This window comes from Equus przewalskii, chromosome 17 (assembly GCF_037783145.1).
Source record: "Equus przewalskii isolate Varuska chromosome 17, EquPr2, whole genome shotgun sequence".
NCBI classification, from domain to species: Eukaryota; Metazoa; Chordata; class Mammalia; order Perissodactyla; family Equidae; genus Equus; species Equus przewalskii.
In genome coordinates this window covers 16,078,148-16,099,378 of record NC_091847.1, presented here as the reverse complement: position 1 = coordinate 16,099,378, position 21,231 = coordinate 16,078,148, and the positions used below count along the sequence as shown (strand labels likewise).

The window sequence follows — 21,231 nt, the reverse complement described above, 5'->3', positions numbered from 1 at the left end:
GTATCATTTTTAATATATATTCCATTACCATCTTTAAGGCCCTATTAGAGTCTTACCTCTACTACAGAGCATCCTCTTTCTACTCCCCTGAACTTCCATCCTACTTGTCTTCTATTTTAGACAATTTTATACTTACCATAGCTAAATATGGTATTATTTCATTCTTTATGGCTTCATTTTGTAAATCTCATATACTGATTAAAATCAAGAACTCCTTGAAAACTACAAACACATAATTTATACTTTGTTGTTGTTGTTGAGGAAGATATACCCTGAGCTAACATCAGTTGCCAGATTCTCTCTTTTTGCATGAGGAAGATTCGCCCTAAGCCAATATTTGTGCCAATTCTTCCTCTATTTGTATGTGGGTCGCTACCACAGCATGACCGACAAGAGGTGTAGGTCCACAGCTGGGATCTGAACCTGTGAATCCAGGCCACTAAAGCAGAACACCTGAACTTAACCACTATGCCACAGGGCCAGCCCCAATTTGCACTTTTTAACACTCCGAAATATCAAACATAATGCAGGGATCATTGTACATGCATAATAAATACTGATTCTCTTTAATATATTAACTCATTCTCAAAAACATTTAAGTAAGCCTTTTAAAAGAGTTAATAATGTGCTGTCTGCTAAGTCACCATATTCAATACTTTAATCAATTATTTAAAAGTCTAATGATTTTTTAAATCTACTTTTTAAATTATTTTTAAACTTTTTTTAAAGCAAAGCCTGTCAACACACACAACAAACACATGTTTTGTTTCACACATACAAAGCTGCTCTGGGTGAGAAAAAGGTGAAGTAGTTCAAGGCACAGCTCACTGGGCAGTAACCAGGAATAGTTTAGAAAGCATTGTTCTATTCAATCAACTTCAAATATCTAGGGAAAATACCAAGAGGGAAGCCAGTAAGCTGAGTTCTGATTACCTTTGTTTTTGTTAAATCTAAAGACTAGATCAAAAACTAAGTATTCACCACAGTAGTAACTGTTTCAGGCAAAAATCACAAGTGAATGACAAGATTAGTGGGTGCGAGTACAGTCACGCACCACTTAACAATCAGGATACATTCTGAGAAATGGGTCGATTTCGTCATCGTGTGAACACCACAGTGTACTTACACAAAGCTAGACGGTATAGCCTACTACACACCTAGGCTACATGGTCCTAATCTTATGGGACCACTGTCATATGTGTAGTCTGCATGTGGCACATGACTGGATGACAGAAACAAGTCATTTGTATAGTCTCAAACTATTTCCCTATAAGATGCTTATTACTTTCAAAGGGAAAAATCAGTAACTGTACACTGGAGGCAACTGGCAGACATCACTTTAAAATCAATACCACTAGCAATGGGACAAAGCAACATCATGTGCCTTCTGATACGATGTACTGATCAGGACATAATATCACTTCCATGGTATTCTTACCAAAAATGCACAACACAAATTTAACCATAAGGAAGTACCAGACTAACCCAAATTGAGGGACATTCTACAAAATAACTGCACAATATCCTGTTATAAAGTGTTAAGGTTATAAAAGACAAAAAAAGACAGAGGGACAGCTCCAGATTAAAGGAAACTAAGAATACATGACAACTAAATGCAACAGGTGATCCTGGGCCAGAAAAAGAACATTAGTGGAAAAAATCGTGAAACTGAAAAGGATATACAGACTAGATAATATTATTGTAATCAATGTTAATTCCTGATTTTTATAACTGTACTGTAGTTACGTATGTAGTTAACAGTTAGAGAATCTGGGTGAGGGCATATGAGAAGTCTGTGAACTCTTTTTGAATTTTTTTACATTATTTCCAAAGGAAATATTTTTTAAAAGGCCCCGTTAGTGCCCACCTTCTGTGTGAGTACACATGCCCGCACACACAGCGCACACACAGACACACATGATGATATACACAAAACTGTCTTGTATACTCTAACAGAAAGAATACAGAGTCGGGTACTTACCTATTGTATCTCTTCCAGAAGATTTTTCAGACCCTGACAGGTTTACCAGCACAACACCTCCAATGCTATGAGAATAAGTCATTACAGATAAGCAAAGTAATAAATGCTCTAAAAGGGTTAACAATAAAAATAAAAATTATTTACAAATGATCAAGACTAATCTCAAACTTGGGTAAAACTGTCAAAAAATTTTGTGATTTAATTAATATCTAACAATATTATCAGAATAGTGTGAGCGCTATACTTGCATTAATTCCTTGAATCCTCATAAAATGCACAATATTATAAGGAAAGTATTACTATTATTACCATTCCCATTTTACATATGAGAAAACTAACGCACAAAGAGATGAAGTAACTTGACCAAAATCACACAGCTGGGATTGAAACGCAGGCAGTCTGCTTCCGGAGTCCAAAGCTCTTACCAGCTATGCTATCTACTGCCTTTCAATTAGGGAAGAATTAACCAACTTGTCATCTCCCTTCCAATCTTTCTTTTGGAGATATACATATATTAAACCTATACAAACCTAGCAACGGCACTAATTCTTGCTTACCGGTAAACCTTCAATTAACAGTAAAACTATCCTTAAATATTTAAATAACTAAATATCATTATTTTAATAGATAAAAATAAGACTGAATTAACGATGTAGAGAAATCAGAGGCCATTCATTCATTCAATTGTTATTTCTTAAGCTTAGCACTAGGTTACAGCAGTGAACAAGACAGATGTGGTTCCTGTCCTCATGGAGCTTCTATTGTCTTTCTACTTCTATGTATCTTGTAAATTGTATACATTTTTCAAGCAGATAAAATATTGCTAACTTTTAAAAAAATTAGTCTTTCACCTACTGATTAGAAAGCCCAGGTAGCAATGGGAGAGGAATATAAAAAAGAAATTTTTTTCCCTTATGGAATTATTCCATTGCAAGTCAAATATTCACATCTTTCAATTAAATCACCACTGTTAAATAACCATTGTTCAAATTCAGATTCAGCTATTATTTATTGAGCACCCACGACATTCTAGAAACCAAAAGTTTTAATTCCACTTAGATAATAATAATAACAACAATGGCTAAATATCTTGAGCACCTATTGTGCACCAGACATTATTCCAAATACTTTACAAGTTTTAACTTATTTAATCCTCAAAACAATCCTTTCAGACAAATCCTATTACTATTATTCCCAATTTACAGATGAGGAAACTGTGACGCAGAGAGGCAAGAAACTTGCCCAAAAATCTCAAAACTAGTAATGATGGAGGTAGGACTGGATTCTAGGCAGTTTAGCTTGAGGCCACCCTCTTTTCTGTCTCTCAACTGATGGAACGAGACATTTTAGCTTATCAGATTTCCTTCAGGATTGTTGCTATGTCAAATTCTTTTTATAACCTCAGAAACTGAATCTCATTGTATAAGGCCATTTCAAAACAAAATATTAAATAATGTTCAATATAGTATTCTTAAGAACATATAATAAATATATAAAAAATCCTAAGTAATAATTTTTCTAAACCACAGATTGAGCAAACTTTTTCCTAAAGGGACAAACAGTAAATATTTCAGGCTTGCGGGCCAAATGGTCTCTGTTGAAATTGAACTCCGCCACTGTAGGGCTAACAGAGCCATAGACAATATGCAAACAAAGGAGAGTGACTCTGATCCAATAAAACTGTATTTACAAAAAACAAGAAACCAGCTCACCTTAGTCTGCTGACCCCTGTTCTAGATCTACTTTAATGAGAAGGAGTAATGGACTCTATCAAAATACTTGCAAGTTCAATGTTTTAAATCCATTTCCTTCTTTTTCAAATCTATCTTTATTAAGACAGCATATAGAAAAGTTAGAAATTAGCATGGATTTTGAATAAAGTTGAATAAAATCTCATTTACTTCCCAATATAAATATATTGTATTCCCCTAATGTGAAAATATGTTTGGCTAAAACATTAACCAATCATGCAAAAGAATAAACTCCTGGTGGCAAAAGTTTAAATGGTAAATTAGTTGGGTCAACCACTACCTATGGAAACTACCATGGTTAATTAACCCTTATATCTAAAAGAGAAAAACACAAAATAATAAGAGCTACCAGTTATATTATTGCCAAGTACCAGTCTCTATGATAACCACTTTCTGTACACATTCCCTCTAAACTTTAAAACAAGGCTGCAGAGTAGATGATACTATCATCATTTCCTCACCTAGGAAAGCCCCTCAGAGTTAAAGGGACCTGCCAGGCACAAAGAGCAGAGCTCTGATTCAAACCCAGCTCCGACAGCTAAAAAACATTAATCGTTCTATTAAACTATTCTGTTACCTTCTCTGATTTCTGATTTTCTCTCACAAAAACAACATCTTTATCAAACCCAAAACAACTTTTTGAGTACTGTCTGTGAGCAAAGCCCTACGCTGGGCCTTTGGTGACACAAAGAAGTATGAAACAAGGCTTTGGCCTTCAAGGGTTTACAATCTCATAGGGAAGACAAGACAAATATACACAAAGTTAAATAAAAATACAAGATTCAAAAATAGTTATCCACAACACTGATGTTATACAGTAATACAAAATTGCCAAATGAATTATATCGAAAATAACTGAAAGACTGAGGCTGAGACAATCAGCGAAGACTGCATGTTAAATTTCTAGAAGTAAGAGAAATAAAAATCCAAACCAAAACAAAAAGGGGAACTTGTTTTACCAAGAGGAAACAGAAACTTGGAGACGATGAGGATTAAGTTGCCACTCTGTTAAACGTAAATGTCAGTACAATACTTCGTAAGTCTGCAGTCACATGAAAGGAAACCAAAGCTGCCTTAGGGTCCTTCCCACCAATTACCCTCCCCAGGAAGGTATGGAAAACTAGTCCAGGATGTGACTGAGGGATGAGTAGCATAACGTCCATTTAAAATCTTTGTTATCCTCATCTTTCTTTGTCTATACAGTTTACCATAATATAAACTATCCTCTACTACCAGAATTTTTTTAAACACTGTATTTTTAAGCAAATTAGCTATTACACTATATTCTTACCTTAAAATTACAGCTAATAGTTTAGAAAGAGTAAATCTATCTCCACTGTTACTTGGAAACACTGCAGCAAGGATTAAGGTAAAAAGTCCTTTGGAGAGAAAAGAATAAAAAAAGATACATTAGCTTAAATATTGTCAAAATTATATACTACCAACTTGATTGTTTAAATAAGTAAATTATACACCTAACTTTTCAACTCATTTTTGTCATTTGTAAATAACTAAGAACAAGACTGCAGATACCTAGGATGAAATGTTCAAAGATCATCCAAAAAAGAGCCTCTAAACCACGTTTACTTCAACAATAAACTTGTTTACTGTTGGAACTTGTTTTACCTCTTTATACTTTATACTTTACCTCAAGTATAGTCCTATTATTTTAAATGACTAAGAGAGTTAAACTGAACATTCAGAGTAACGTTCTGACTTCATCATAATCAAGCCTGTGTGCTAAAGTTATTTTTACAACTTCAAAAATACTTTTTTTATCTTCCAGATTTGGAAGGTGATTCAATTTTAAAAATAAAACACCTTTCATAGGGCAAATTATAGTTCTGAAATAAGCAATTACATCTAGCCAAAGAGTCTAGAAAATGATCTTTAGAAAGAATATGTGAAAGGAACAACAACTACAATACAAAGAGCCAGCCTATAAAACTTTAATATATTGTTGTATTAAAAAATACTGTAAAGTATTTGAAGGAAAATAAGAGCACAAGGCAAGGGCAGGAAACTATAAAGATTAAGTAGTCACAATATACTAATGTACATTAGAACAAATGTAGTAATTTATAGCAAGATAAAAACGTGTGCATGTGTCATATATCTAAGAAATATATATATATCTATATATATCTATCAGAAATGAGTCTCGATTTACAATGCAGATTTTGAAGACAAATTTCTTACCAGAAGTCGAGGACAAAATATTAACTATAGCAACCTGCGTGTCTGAAAGTGCTTCTTGATATGAGAAATTTGCCAAAAACCACTAGAGAAAAGAAAACACAGTGAAACCTACTGAATGTTATGTTTATATTTGTTATTACAATTTACAGTCCTCTCCTTTTTTTCTCCCCCTAAACATGTCATCATAAGAGGTTTTAAAAGCTGTTTTGTATTGAAAAATCACAGGCCCCAAAAGAGGATGTTTATAATCAGACCTAAGATCTTTGTTATCCAATTTCCCTCAAGACATTAACAATAGCTAGTTAAAAATTAGCATTCAGGTTTTTAAAAAATGGGGCTAAATTTGAGTAACAAATCAACTTTAAAACTTGCTTTATCTAACACTCATATTATCTAAATCAAATTTAAATTTCGAGAAATTCTCAAGTATTAAAATATATACAGATGAATATAGCATGATGAGAAATCTGTACGCCTATGGGGAGGAATAAAAGTAGCTAGTAGGGAGACTGAGAGATAAAAGGCTATATTCACTTTGGGAATTTAAAAATGTCCAATGAAAACTGTGAATTTACTATCTGTGATTGTTTCTTTGATTTTCAGTTTGGAGACATAATACAAAGAGTTCTCATAACTCTGGGTATAATTAAGGGAAGTTTTCCAGCTATGAGGATTTTTTTTTTAATTCTCTCTTCTCTTTTGCTCATCTAGGCCAGGATATTCTTACATTCTCAACCCTGTGCCTACTTTGATTTAAGGAATAAGAAACCAGAGTTCTTTCTGATGAAGCCTAGTATGTGTGTGCCCAAAGTTCACTTATTTTCACTGCTATCAGATATTCTAATGCCTGTTAACACAATTCATCCATTTATCTGTTGATGGACACTTTTTTGACTACTTTAAACAATGCTACTATAAACATTCTAGTACATGCCTCCTGGTGCATCTGTGCTTGAGTGTCATTAACATATACACTGAGAAGTAGACTGCTGGGTCAATCAAAGTAAATTAACTGCTTGTCTAACTGTTGTCGGCACCTCTTACTTAAACAGATTGACCGGATAATCATATTCTACTGAAGAATGACTTGTCTCCAATAAGAGACGGACATTCCTCAATCTCTCTCACGACTTGTAGTTAAGTGAGTAGTATAATTATTACTACTGACATTTCAAAGCAGCAGCATAGACACGTGATCTTAGAGCACAGCTTGAAGGGAGCAGATAGCTGAGAGTTTAGGAGTCTCCATTCAGTGTACACTGTATTGAAGGCTACAGCCAGAGTCAAACTATGGCAAAGTGATTCTGATTCCATCTGTAGTCCTCTAACTTCCTAAATAATTTCACTTGACTTTCTAAACAAGAAAATGAGGTAGCAGTTGGTAAGATGGTCAACATCAAACATTTACGACAACAGAAGCCACAATCTGCTTGTATTTGAAGTGCTAGAGAAGAGGCAGAAGATTCTGCCCTTAGTTATGTTCTGGAAATTTTCTGCAAGAAGAGATAATGCTTACAGGGTGATAACTAGCTTTCTTGACCCATTTTCTTTACCACTTTAATACTTAAATACTGTGCACATTTTCCAAACAATCTCACTGGTCTCTGCTAATGCAAGACAGAGAAATAAAAACAGATCACCTAGATGGCAGCCATTCAAAGATCATGAGAATTCATCATTAGCTATGAACTCTTTCCAGAAAGACCTCCCTATTCTCCATCTCTCCCCATTCTCTGGCTCTCAAACCTAAACACCTTCATCATAAAAGAAGATCTATCTCAATTACTTACTAACAAAAATTATCCTTAAAATGTTTCATTACTCTAGAGTTGAGGACAACCACTTACTAACAATCTATGGCAAATAATTTACATAAAATTTCATGGGTGGTAATTCATTTTAAAATTATCATAAAAGGCATTTTTGGTAAAGCCTATATAACCTAAATATATTTTATAGAAAAAAATTAAAACACCATAAGCCCTAATAAGACAAAAGATATTCAAGAAGGACTGGCAAATATGGTAATCATTAACTCCCTTTGACTGGCACTGTCCAATAAACTAGCCACTAGCCACATGTGGCTACTGAGCAACTGAAAAGCGGCTGGTCTGAACTGAAATGGTTTAGCAACTGAAATTGAAATGAAACAGAAACAGAAACAAAATAGAAATTGAAACTAAAATGTTTAGAAGATTTTAGTACAAAAAAATGAAAACTATCTCATCAATAATTTTATTGATAACATTGAAATATTTTACATATAGTGTATTGAATAAAAATATAGTATTAAAAGTAACTTCACTTGTTTTTTTTAACATGGCTACTAGAAAATTTAAAAGTACCTAAGTGACCTGAATTTGAGGTTCCTAATATATTTCTAGCAAATAGCACTGCTCTAGACCTTACCAAAGCTCATCACTCTATTAAATCAGGTTTCCAGAAAGCTATATGCGTGGACTGTATTACTCTCACTTTCTATAGAAATGCCCTTACTGAAGACTAACACAGCTCTCTGCACTTGTAACTTAAGTTGATTTTTTTTTTTAAAAAAGACTATTAAATGTAGAGGCAACCCAAGTGTACATCAATGGATGAATGGATAAACAAAAGGTGGCATATATCTATACAACGGAATAGTATTCAATCTTAAAAAAAGCAAATTCTAACACATGCTACAAAGATGAACTTTGAAGACATAATGCTAAGTGAAACAAGCCCACCACAAAAAGAAAAACACTGTCTGATTTCACCATCTGAGGTGCTTAGAGTCGTCAAATTCAGAAACAGAAAGCAGAGCGGCAGCTGTCAGGGGCGTGGGGAGGTGGGAAAGAGGAGTTATCATTTAATGGGTAGAGTTTCAGTTTCGCAAGATGAAAAAAGTTCTGTTGATAGATGGTGGTGATGGTTACACAACAATGTGAATGTATTTAACGCCACTGAACTATACACTTAAAAATGGTAAATTTTATGGTATGTGTAATCTATTGCCATTTTTTACAAGGCTATTATCTGCACGTATCTATCTGTAAATGTGCTATACAGAGTGGTGCCTTATTACATAAGAACCTATGTGCACATTCTCTCGTAGAGTTTTGAGTTAGGAAAAAGTTTGCTTTATCCAATGAAGAGAGATACTTCCTTTTAAAGACAATAAACTGTGTAACTCAGGTTTTCCTTTTTGCTTTCCTGCCAATTTGCCTAGAGATGAATTGTGTGTCACCTGAAGTAGTTTTCTTCCTTTACATAGAAGTTCCTAATATAATCATCTGATTCCACAGCCAGGTTCCCTCCCACACACAGACATTACCTATTTAATCTGGCTCTTATCTTTTCCCCTTTTTTAAAAACTTTTACTATATAGATGCTTTTATTACACTTGACTTCAAGTGTCCTTTGAAAATTAGGTAATATATAATTAATAAATCTTAGTCTTATCTTCCAGTCATTTAAAACAAGCAAACAGAAATCACAACTAATAGCATAATCCAAATATATGAGCCTTTTAAATTAACTTTATTACATATGTAATTATATTACAATTCCCAAAGATTTTTTGACTTGCACTGCTGAAAATATTAATGGCAGTTTCACTAAAACAGCGGTTTTCCAGACAGAGAATGGAGAAAAATGGGCTACAGAGTAAAATATGAGAGGCAAAACTGTGAAGTAAAAAACCTTACAGTCAGGCTAATAATACTGATATCAGCATTGGATCACCTAGTGTTTAAAAATGCTCAGTATAAACTGAAATCTTAAAGGCTCATACTAACCAACCTTAGATTAGGCTATATCCAATGAGGTATACATATATATAAAAGAACACTGAAATTCATTTTTTAAACTTGAAACTTCAGAGTTTTCACTAACTCAGATAAGTATCTAATCCAAGCTTAGCCCAAAATAATATTTTATTTGCTATACGATTATTTTCTGTGAAATCTTAAGCACATTTTTCAGTTTCTATATTAAAATAATAGAGATGCTATCGATAATATTACTAGAAATTCCGTAGAAATGTTTACTATGAGTACCTGCTAAAATACCTGACCACATTTACATGAATTTAATATAAAACTGCAAAAACACTTATTTGAAGAAATCAATGCATACAGTAAATTCTTATCTGGATATTTACCAGCGCTATAGACATCATAGGGTAAAATAACTATTTATTATTCTGACCATAAGGCAATGCCAAATTCTGCATATATGAGTAGTTGTAGTACTATAGTATTTATTGAATTCTTTGAGGCATGGCAAGTATGGGGAATGATACTCTTCATTCCCCAATGATACCAGATTGCAGAGTTTAAAGTCATGATTAAGCAACCTAATAGTCTTACACTTCAAGAGTATATTGCTGGTATGTATACTGTCTTAAAATTCAAGTTCCAAACATATAATAAAGAGAAGACCTACCACAAAGCAAAAAAAAAAGCTAATTTTTGCTACTTGAGTTGCAGTAAGTTTCCCCACAGTTTTGAGTAAGGGCTCTTGTTCTTTCACAGCAGGATGTGACATGCGAGACAACTTAGCATCCAACGCATGGCTCGAAGGCAGCTGTCGAATCTCCATGATGTTACTGAACCTTACACGAGACTTTTTGGGAGCTTAAAAGGAAAAGTATAGTACAAAATCGTTAAATACTTCCCCTCGAATCCAACAAAAGTCACAAGTTTTAATTTACTGATAAGTGCATATTATTTAATCCATCTAGGATCAGACTTGGACAAAGAAAACCAGAGTTATATTATTACCTAGGGCAGATCTGCTCATTCAAAGAGTTAGAAAAATGTTCTCATCTATAAAAGTGTTTTAAAGGTTTTAAAATAAGACCAATATTCAAAGAAGGTTTCTTCAACTGTGTCCCTACACAACTGCCTGGTTTGGGATTACAGTATGATTATTATTTTAGCATTTATAGTATAACTTTATTTTGATTTTTCCACAAAGATACTCAATTTATAAGAATTATTTTCCTGGTCAAGCATGCAGAACATTCCTCTATAGGTGCACTCCTTGCAAGAGAATATTATGAATAACTACTGTGCCGTAAGTTGAAGCTGGCATTCTTTACCCAATTCACAGAACCAGCAAAACTCCCATAATTTGCTATCAAGGTCTTTGATGGTATGGTTGAAGAAGATATTGTTCATTTTAATGTATATATATGTATATATGTATAATGAAACCATAGAGATATATGGTATTTGGAAATTATTTCCGGTTGAATTCATTAAAACTCCCATTCAAGTTTCTGGAAGACCGAAGGCCAAGCCAACACCAAGTGGAAAAGAAGAACTGCCAGGTGATCCCAGTCAACCTGCAGAATCACTAAGTTTTGGAGTGATTTGCATGAAGCTAAAATTTCCACCCATTTCTAAGTTATGAAATTCTCAGTTTTGCTTACTTTTTTGAGCATCCACATTTGTGTTCTCTGGTTTTTCACTTGGAAGATCATGAAATTTTACAGGAACATACAAAGGTTCACTCTGGAATACAAAAGCAACAGAAACAAATATAAACAGTAAGTATAATAGCTGGTCTACTGGCTAAAATTTCAGTGGATGGTAGGTGAACACAGACACCACCTGAAACATGCCTGTTCACCACCATGTTCACTCAGCCTAATTTTCCCAAAATACATTTTCAAGGCTTATAAAGGAAACTCAAATGATCCACTGGACAGGTACAGCGACAGAAAACAAGCAGTTTAAAGTTTAGAAACATAACAGAACAGCATTGGTACATTATGATATCTGACATTTAAATGTCATAGAAACAGACTTCTCCAGGCTAACAGGTTACCTCCCATTCCTTTTCATTCATTCTTTTAACAAATATGCACTAAGCTCCTACTATGTCAGGAGCTGTTCTAGGGCCTGGGGATATAAGATGAAAAAAGACAAAGTCTCTGTCCTCAATGATCATGCAGTCTCAAAGGTGAAGGCAGACAATGAACAGATAATCACGTATACGACATGTATGTACAGCTGCCAAATTATTTCCCCTTATTACTCAAGATTCAACTAACACCAAAAATTCCTGAAAACCCTTACAGAATCAATAGATAAGAAGAAAACAGCTACCACTTTTCAGTTCTTCCCAGGTACCAGGTACTAAGTCCAGAGCAGTTAAACATACATTTCTCATTAGTCCTCACAACCACTTTATAATACGGTCTTTTCAAGGAACTATTTTAGAAGCTGAGATATAAAATAATCATGTGGGAGAAAACAGAATTAAAGTCAGGTTTGTCTAACCATGCACTAAAGATCTACATTTCTAAGTGGTTCTAAATTCCTCCACTGTTTTTACCAATGTTCTTCAGATGATCTGTGTTTAAGACACAATTCTCCAAATAGGCTTTTTCTTAAATTAAAAGAAAATGTTTTTTATTTCTTTAATTTCTCCTTTAACTCCTGGTATAGAACTCTGCCAAAGAAAAACATTCAGTAAATGAAGACACAATAGGATCTGGAAATAGACAGAGTCTCTTTGTTACAGTGAACATTTCGTTACAGCTATTGGCCTAGAACAATTTGACATACCCATTTTACAGATAATAGCAAATGTTAGTTGAAGCGTAGTCAGAAGAGTAGGCTGCTGTCTCAACTCTGCCTTCTACACTGATGGAGGCAACTGACATTAACCTTGTTGATGCTTAAGATCCCAGAGAAAAGAAACTACATTTTCTCTAAGCTTCATAAACTCTTCACAGCCCCTGGTAACCCACCCTGAATGCAACTGTAGTTCTAAAAGCCAGACAAACAAAACACTGTACAGTCAATAAGGTCATCAAGCCAATGCTTCATAAACTAGTATTAAATTTTAGTGTAAATTTAACATTTTTCTCAGATAGAACGTCACATTTGAAACAGTACAATTTAAAGAGATGCCTTAATGATGGTCTATAAAAAGAACAGATTTTTACATACTATCTCTCCAATTAGATCATAAATGCTTAAAATAAGTGACTATGTTATCTACTTAATTTGCTTGCTGTTACCTTTCTTCCCCTCCCCAATACACACTCTCACACACTAGAACATAAGCTGTATTTCCAGGGCCTAGACTAAGTACTTAACACATGTTAAGCTCTCTTAAAAATTTGTGGAATAAATGAACAAGCTGCTTATATAGTCTCACTATCAATATGTTTCTAAGTAACAATATAATAATGAACATGAACTGACAAAGTTGGTAAGAAATTAAGGACAAAGGACCGTCCTTTACTATCTTCAGTCCTTAACTAACTTCCTCTTCCGTTCTCTCCCCAGAGGTGGCTGAACTGCTTACTTCTAGGCCCCAAGTATCCCTCAGGAAAGAGAGGAGCGTGTTACAATTCTCATGGAGAGCACCCAATACTGAGATATATCTATAACTTAATATAGCTGTGGTGCTCTCAGAGCTATTTCAGTCCTTCCCACCATGGCTGAACTCCACCCACTCCATTCCTGACGAGAAAAGAAGCACTTACCAAAGAACTATTCATAGTTGTATCTGTTGTGCAAGCAGCAAAGTAACCTTCAGCATCTGCAAACTACGATAACAGGACATAAAACTCAAGTAATTATAAAGTAGAACTAGTGTCAGTCACAGCTCAAAGGAACAGAACCAAAAATCTAGAGTAGACCTACAAGAGTATAACTATTATTAATAATAACAGAAGTTAATGCCTAGTATTCAACTATGCAACACAGATACTAACATCCTCATTTTACTGATGGAGAAATTGAGGCTGAGAGATTTCATCTAAGTAACAGAGTCAGGATTAAAACTCAAGTTATTAGTCTAACTCCAAAACTTATGCCCTTTTCACAATACTATCATAACATTTCAGATTAGTAGGGAAAATAGTAGGGAAAGGTTGGGTGGGTTAGTGAAAAAGACAAATAATATCTTACTATCGTCAAGACAAAAGTATTAACCTCAAGAACCTCTAAACAGATTTCAGGGACTGGACCACGCTTTGAGAACAACTGTGCCAGTGCTGTATAAAGCATGCTTGTATTCACACTCACAGATACCCTATCATCATCCCTGCTTAAAGTCTGAAGAGGTTAAATAACTTGCCAAGATCACACAATCAGCAAGTGACAGAACAAGATGCAAACACCAGAGCCCATGCTCTTAGAGAACACTTATAAATCAATAAGTAAAAGTTAATGTACGAAGAATGAACAAGATACAATTGACAAAAGAATTCTATTGTGCAACAAATATATGAAAAAAAATGACCAAAACTATGCAGACTAAACAAGATACCACTGTTCACCTATCAAATTGGCAAATGTTGGGGTTTTGGTAAGGATTCAATCTTACATATTGCTCACAGAGATATAAATTTGGTATAACTATTGCAGATAATTTAGCAATAGGAAGCACAAGCTTTAAAAATGACATTATTATCATTCCCAGCAATGATGCTTTTACGAATTTATCCTAAGTAAATAACTATAGACGTGTATAAAGATATTCCAGTTTACTTATATCCAAAGAAAAAAATGAAAACAATCTAACTATCAAGGGTTAGTTAAATGAAAGAGGAAAAGATGGTAACAAATGCTTATTAGCCTAGAAAGGTATTCATGATATATTGTTAAATGAAAAATAAAATTGGGTTAGAAAATGATACATATAGACTAAACTTATTTCTGCTATAAATAATTTTTTAATATATACACACGAACATATATCTATAGACAGTATCAAATATTTATAGTGGTCTTAGAATGGTAAGATTATGGATAAACTATCCTTATTCTTCTTGTTATCATAATTTGTCTTCAACAATGAACATTTATCACTACTACAATTAAAAAATACTTAACATTAAAAAAAGTCCTATCCGGCCAGCCCCGTGGCTAAGTGGTTAAGTTTGCGTGCTCTGCTCCGGCAGCCCAGGGATTCGCATGTTCAAATCCTGGGCGTGGACCTCGCACCGCTCATCAAGCCACAGTGAGGCAGCATCCCACGTGCCACAACTAGAAGGACCCACAACTAAAAATATATACAACTATGTACCGGGGGGCTCTGGGGAGAAGATGGAAAAATAAAATCTTTAAGAAAAAAAAAAGTCCTAGTAACATAGAAAGTTGTTACAACTAAATACAGAACAAGCTATAAAACAGGACATAACAGTACACTTTCATTTTTGTAAAAAACAAAAAAATACATGAAAAAGAACAGCAGGATATATTCAAACAACTGTCAGTTATTATTCCTTGAATAGTAGAGTTTATTATTTTCCTCTTTTTATTCCTCTGTATTTCCTAACTTTTCAACAATATACATGTATTTATATACATACAATATGTTCCTATAGGTAATACTAAAATGTCTATGCATTTCTATAATGTATATGAATTACTTTTGCAAAGTAAAAAATACATATATTCATATTTTTAGTAAGTCAAATTTTTGTGCACATGTGAGTGAACATTTCCACGCGTTACTACAAAATCAGCTGCTGAAAGGACTCTGACAAAAATCCAATGGGTACATTTCTCAAGAATGTACTCATAAAACTAGAAATAATGCTGTTTTGGCCCACAAAAAATAGTACACATAGAAGAAAAGGACTAATAGCAACAGAAAATAAAACAGTGGCTACTAGGGTCTCAGGGGAGGGGAGAATGGGAGCTAGTGTTTAATGGGTACAGAGTTTCTGTTCCGGAAGATGAAAAAGTTCTGGAGATGGAGGGTGGTGATGGCTGCACAGCAAAGTGAATGTACTTAATGCCCCTGAACTATACATTTAATAATGGTTAATAAGGTAAACTTTGTTACATATATTTTACTACAATAAAAAAAAGAGGGGAGAAGAAAAAATGGGTAAAATGGTCAATCTGATGTTATGTATATTTTACCACAAATAAGAAAGGAAGAGGGAATGAAAGAAAAAGGATTACATCCTTCATTCTCAAAAACTCATTTTTATACTCTCCATTCTCAAAAACTCAGTTTCTACTTCTACAAGGAAGATACATCACTATATAAACTGCCATTTTTTTCAACACTATGAATCAGCGTGTTATGCTACATCAACAAAAGAATGTAATTTGATTAGCCAAACATCTGATACATGCTACTTTCATTTTAATATATAAAACCTTGAATTATTTTGCTTCTATAATCAACTTTACAACTAATCAGATGATTCTCATGCAGTCTGCAAATGACCAAAGGCTCCAGATAGTCTTCTTATTCCTTACTTTCATCATCTACTCCACCTTAACTGATTTAGGCTAGTTCAATAATTCTTTTTTTTTTTAAAGATTGGCACCTGAGCTAACAACTGTTGCCAATCTTTTTTTTTTTTTTCTGCTTTTTCTTCCCAAATTCCCCGCAGAACATAGTTGTATATTTTAGTTGTGGGTTCTTCTAGTTGTGACATGTGGCACGCCACCTCAGCATGGCCTGATGAATGGTGTCATTTCTGTGCCCAGGATCCAAACCAGCGAAACCCTGGGCTGCCGCAGCGGAGCGCATGAACTTAACCACTCGGCCATGGGGCCAGCCCTAGTTCAATAATTTTTAACAACTCAGAGGAGGTCATGAGGTAAGGGATAGAAAGCGATTATGTACTTTTAATTTTTCAAAAGATATTCTGATACCAAGTTGATTAGAAGAATAAATTTAAAATTTTGGACAAAAGTAGGCTTTTCTTGTATCATGCTACTTTCACTTCAACTGAACAACTTAAAATCTTGCTGTCCTTCAAGAAACTAATATATCTGCAAACTCTGAAAAAATATACCCCCTCTCCAACAAACACTTAAAATTTAAAACTTACAAAAGTAGCATGCTTTCCTCGAAATCCTCTTGTACACTGTTGTCTCCATGGCTTCCAAACAATAAAGCCCAAAAGGTACAGAACAAACATAGATGTTTTTGCAAAGGTGCTGAAGAATGGTTTGTTGTACTGAGTAAAAACATACTGCAGAGGAAAAAGTTACAGATACTATGAGATGACTTTAAACCTTATTACTCATCTCCAATAAAATGAGGTCATTATACAATTTTTAACTCTAAAATTCATTTGGACAGGAAAGATCAAAAGGATTATAAAAATATTTTAGATTCACTTCTGAATACTGAATTTACCTTGCATACAAAGGATAATATTCCCAAACAAAGCAACAAGCTAAAAAAGTTTTGTTCCGCATTCACTGAAATCCTACTATGTAATGCTACTTGTGTCAGAGGCTAAGGAAAAAAAAAAGACAAGCTTTCCTGAAAGGAGATACATATATTACACATATGTATATATGAAGAGCACACAGCATAACGTGCTGAGTACCATGAGAGGGGTCTACAGGGTACCACAAGAATACCAAAGGGAAACAGATCATTTGGAAGGTTATGGAAGTTTCCATGAGAAACTATCATGAGCTGTTTCTGAAAGGCTAAATAACAGCCCAAACAGAGGAAATAGAAAGAAAGGCAATGAAACAGAATGATGTATGAATAAAATGCATGAAGTTTTAATGTTATTAGGAAGTTATAAAAACCATAATCTTCATTGATATTGGAAATATCAGTATGAATTCATGATTTTTTCTTTCCTAAAAAAAATTTCCTAGTTATGTGCACTGAAAGGTGTAGAAAAAAATGACAACCCAGGAGGGATGAGTACCTCTAGAATCCAGATGGTGACCTGTACCATTCTGCACTAAAAGAAACCATGGGTTCTTGAAAAAAATGGCCAAATCTAAGTATGGGCAGGAAATGGACCAGATGAGCCTGGGCATCTTGCACCAGAAAGCAAATAGGATGATAAAGATTAATGGGATCGTATTAAAAGGACACTAGAGCCAATTTGAAGGGGCTCTCACTGATCAAAGACAGGACAGTTTAAGCATCAAAAAGAATACCTACAATTGTTTGAAACACATCAAATATACAAAAATCCACGAACGTATAATGATACTCAAAAAATTCTCAATGATTACTACTGGAAGTTGCTAGGCAACATTACTCTAAAGCAAATAAATGAAAAAAATCAAGATTTATTCAATCTTTCCTATATGAACCACGTTTCAGGATAAACAAACAGTGGTTGTGGAAAAGTTTTCCTGAAAGAATTCCAGCTAATAAATGTAGAAAGAATGACCTTTAGAAAAATCACTATTTACACAATCCCTAATGAAATACTCTAGCTGGGCAATATCAGATGCATATTCAACTACTACGTAAAGGTTGATAAGGACCTTGATAGTGCTCAAATCGGCATCACCCAAAATAAGACTTGCAGCCATTATACGCCTCATGTTGTGATGTCAAAGGAAGTACCCAGTACCACCAAGGTATTTTTTCCTAAAAACTGAACGGGAATCAAATCAAGACTTTAGACCTAATTACCATTTTCCAGGAAATAAAAGAATGAGGAGCAAGTTAAATGATACCCTCAGGAAACAATCAGCCAAATCCAGAATACGTATGTTATACACTGAACGTTTGTGTTGCCCCAAAATTCATATGTTAAAATCCTAACCCCCAATGTGATGGTATTGGAGGTGGGCCTGTGGGAGGTGATTACGTCATGACGGTGCAACCTCATGAATGGGATTAGTGCCAAATAAGAGACCCCAGAGAACTTTCCCGCCCCTCCTGCCTTGTGAGGACACAGGGAGAAGACTGCCATCTAAGAACCAGGAAGCAGATCCACACCAGACACCAAATCTGCCAGTGCATTGATCTTGGACTTTCCAGCCTCCAGAATAAAGTAACTACACAAGTAGAAAGAAAAACTAGCTTGTGAACTCAAAACACATTACTACCAATAGGTCATCAATAAAGATAAACTAAAATTGAACTAATGGCAATTACTATACACATGCACATCACAGTAATGTTTGAATCAGCAAACACATAAATGTGCACGCACCCACGTATGTGCACAGTAGTAACCTGTACATGAAAACTGATTACTTTCACTCATTTGTCCAAAAGCATTCTTACTTTCTACTAAATGATGACAAAGAGTTTTTGTATCCCAAATGGTTGTTCTACTAAAAAATAGTATTTATACAGAAATGGAATTCAGGAAAAAAAACACCTTCCAATATAAAGAAAATGTGCACACATCTCACTTTCTAGGTAACCCTCCCTGAAAGATACAAGAAAACCGTATGAAACAACTAAAAGAGGATCCTTTTAGTGTTAACTCGAAGTGACACTAATTCAACATCAAAGAAAACAAATAATTCAATGCTATTTGAAATACTGCTTCACATAAGCATGAGAGAGAGTAACTAGAGATACTACAGAGGAACAGCAGTATTACCTCAGAGGACATCATTCCTGGACAAGAATTACATACCGAAGTGAGCTCTGAGGATGCCACCCATATCACATCAACAAGAAGGAGCATAACAATCCCGAGAGCCATTCTCCGGCGCTGAGCGAAACCACTGCTCTGGGAATTCATTCGGTTCATGATAAAGACACACACCATTTGCAGCCTGTTTTTTCAGAAAATACAGATTCCATTAGAGAGGATTTTTGAAAAATAACCATACAAAAATGAGAAAATGTCAGAAACACCTGACATTTGTTAGCTAATGTTCAATTTTAAAGTCACACAGTAAATAAAAGGTGTGGGATTTACCTTATTTTAAAGGCCTTTCTGAGATCTTCAAGAGCAATGCCTGAAAACTTCGCAAATCTGAGTCTAAAAGGAGGTGACGAACTCAGCACACCTATAAACAACCACAAAAGGAGGCTAATGAAAATATCAACCACTCAAAATAGGATTCATCACATCTTTTTTACTCTTCATCTTCAAAATGATCGCAAATGAAGGAAAAATACCAAAGTGTCTTAAATATAACTCACACTTTTCTCTAGGCTTTCATGTCATCCATGGCAGACTTTATACTCAGAAACGTACACGGCACAAAGAAAAAAAAGCAATATTCAACAGATGGCATATTTAAGAATAGTTAACTACTGGAAAAAAGCTGCTCCGAGTTACTCCCTTTGCCTCTCTCGCCGGAGGAATCCACCCCGGGGGACAGCGTCTAGACACGCGCCTCTAAGTCTCTTTTCTGTCCCGGATCTCCTCGAGGGGAGTTTGGTTATTTGAGAAGTGGTGATTTGTTGTGAGTCTCGGGGACACGTTTCCAATCACCTCACGTGGTAAAGGAACAGGCTCTTCCGCGCTCCCCCCACCCCCGGTCTCTACATCTAGTTCTCTCAGATCGAAATAGTAATTCACGAGGGTGGTGAGCAAACAGCTGTTAAAGGGAATCCTCCTCCTCCTCCTTTGGAGGAAAAAAAAGTTAAGCCAGTGACGCCTCCCGGGGAGGCGAGATAATGCCCGAGGGCGGCGGCGCCCGAGAAGCTTCCCCAGTCGCCAGAGTCCGGACCGGGCTCGCACGCCCCTGTCAGCCTCCCCCTCACTCCGCCCGTGGAGACCGTTACCATTTCGGTCAAGACACCTCGGCTGCCACCAAGGGCGGGAGGTGGGGCCGTTCGTGGGCGCTCGGTCCCCGCTGTGGCTCCAGGTGACTTCGGGGCCCTCCCCTGCCTGCCTACCTGGCCTTCCTGCCCCGCGATGGCGTCGTGGCGGCACCATGAGCGGACCGGCCCAGAACCGCCGCCGCCCAGCGCCACGGCCGCGGCCCCGGACTCACAGAGCTGTCGCGGCGCCTGACATTGCGCCGCGCTGGAGGCTCAGCCCCTGAAGCCGCGGTGCCCCTCGAGGCTACGCTGCCGACGCCGCCCTACTCCGCTCGGCCCGGGAGGGCGGGGAGCGGGCGAGGGGAAGCGACAGCGCAGGCAGCGATGGCCGCGGAGGCCGAGAGCTGGCCCCTGGCCCCTCCCCCGACCCCGCCCCGGCCCGGCCCCGGCCCCGGCCCCGGCCAGCCTGCCGGCCCCGCCCCCGCCCCCGCCCCCGCCCCCGCCCCCGCCCCCGCCTGCCTGCAGCCCTGCCTGCCAGCCCCGCGGCCCCGCCCCCCGAGCCGACGGCGGCGGCGCGCGAGTTACGTCACGGCGGCGCGACGGCGGACCGGGGGAGGGTGCCTCTCCGGAGTGACGCAGGGGGGCTGAGTCCAGTCCTGGCGGTCGCAGGGCGTGGAGCGAGGAGAGTCGCAGGTGTCGCCGGGGAAGAGCGGAGATGGGGAGAAGTAAAGCAGGGCGCGGTGGAAGGAGAGGGAAGCGGGCCTGGGTGGCTGGGGCGGAGCAGAGGACCAAAGAGGTGGCGCAATCTCCCGATGGCCCCGCACTAGAACAAGAGCTAGGAATTCCATGTCTGAAGTTCGGCCACGAAACTCTCGATATCCCTTTCTC

General features: G+C 36.6%; 1 protein-coding gene across 7 annotated transcripts in view; it reads right to left on the bottom strand.

Moving 5' to 3' along the window:
• SLC35F5 (solute carrier family 35 member F5) overlaps positions 1 to 20,796 on the bottom strand; it is a 39,193-nt gene extending 18,397 nt beyond the window's left edge. Inside the window, exons 1-10 of one of the 7 annotated variants that reach the window (XR_011528701.1) lie at positions 20,479 to 20,790; positions 19,550 to 19,640; positions 19,262 to 19,403; positions 16,733 to 16,876; positions 13,415 to 13,477; positions 11,345 to 11,426; positions 10,354 to 10,544; positions 5,932 to 6,013; positions 5,024 to 5,111; positions 1,982 to 2,046 (exon numbers count right to left, since the gene is read on the bottom strand). Coding sequence is in view for 5 of the 7 variants with exons in the window: in XM_008544316.2 (XP_008542538.1) it covers positions 1,982 to 2,046; positions 5,024 to 5,111; positions 5,932 to 6,013; positions 10,354 to 10,544; positions 11,345 to 11,426; positions 13,415 to 13,477; positions 16,733 to 16,876; positions 19,262 to 19,403; positions 19,550 to 19,640; positions 20,479 to 20,518 (988 nt within the window). In the remaining 2 variants the exon portion in view is untranslated. Of the gene's footprint in view, positions 1 to 1,981; positions 2,047 to 5,023; positions 5,112 to 5,931; positions 6,014 to 10,353; positions 10,545 to 11,344; positions 11,427 to 13,414; positions 13,478 to 16,732; positions 16,877 to 19,261; positions 19,404 to 19,549; positions 19,641 to 19,776 lie in introns of all 7 variants that reach the window. The other 6 variants (XR_011528702.1, XM_008544316.2, XM_008544319.2 and 3 more) reach the window with 6 other exon arrangements.
• Between the last annotated feature and the right edge of the window lie 435 nt (positions 20,797 to 21,231).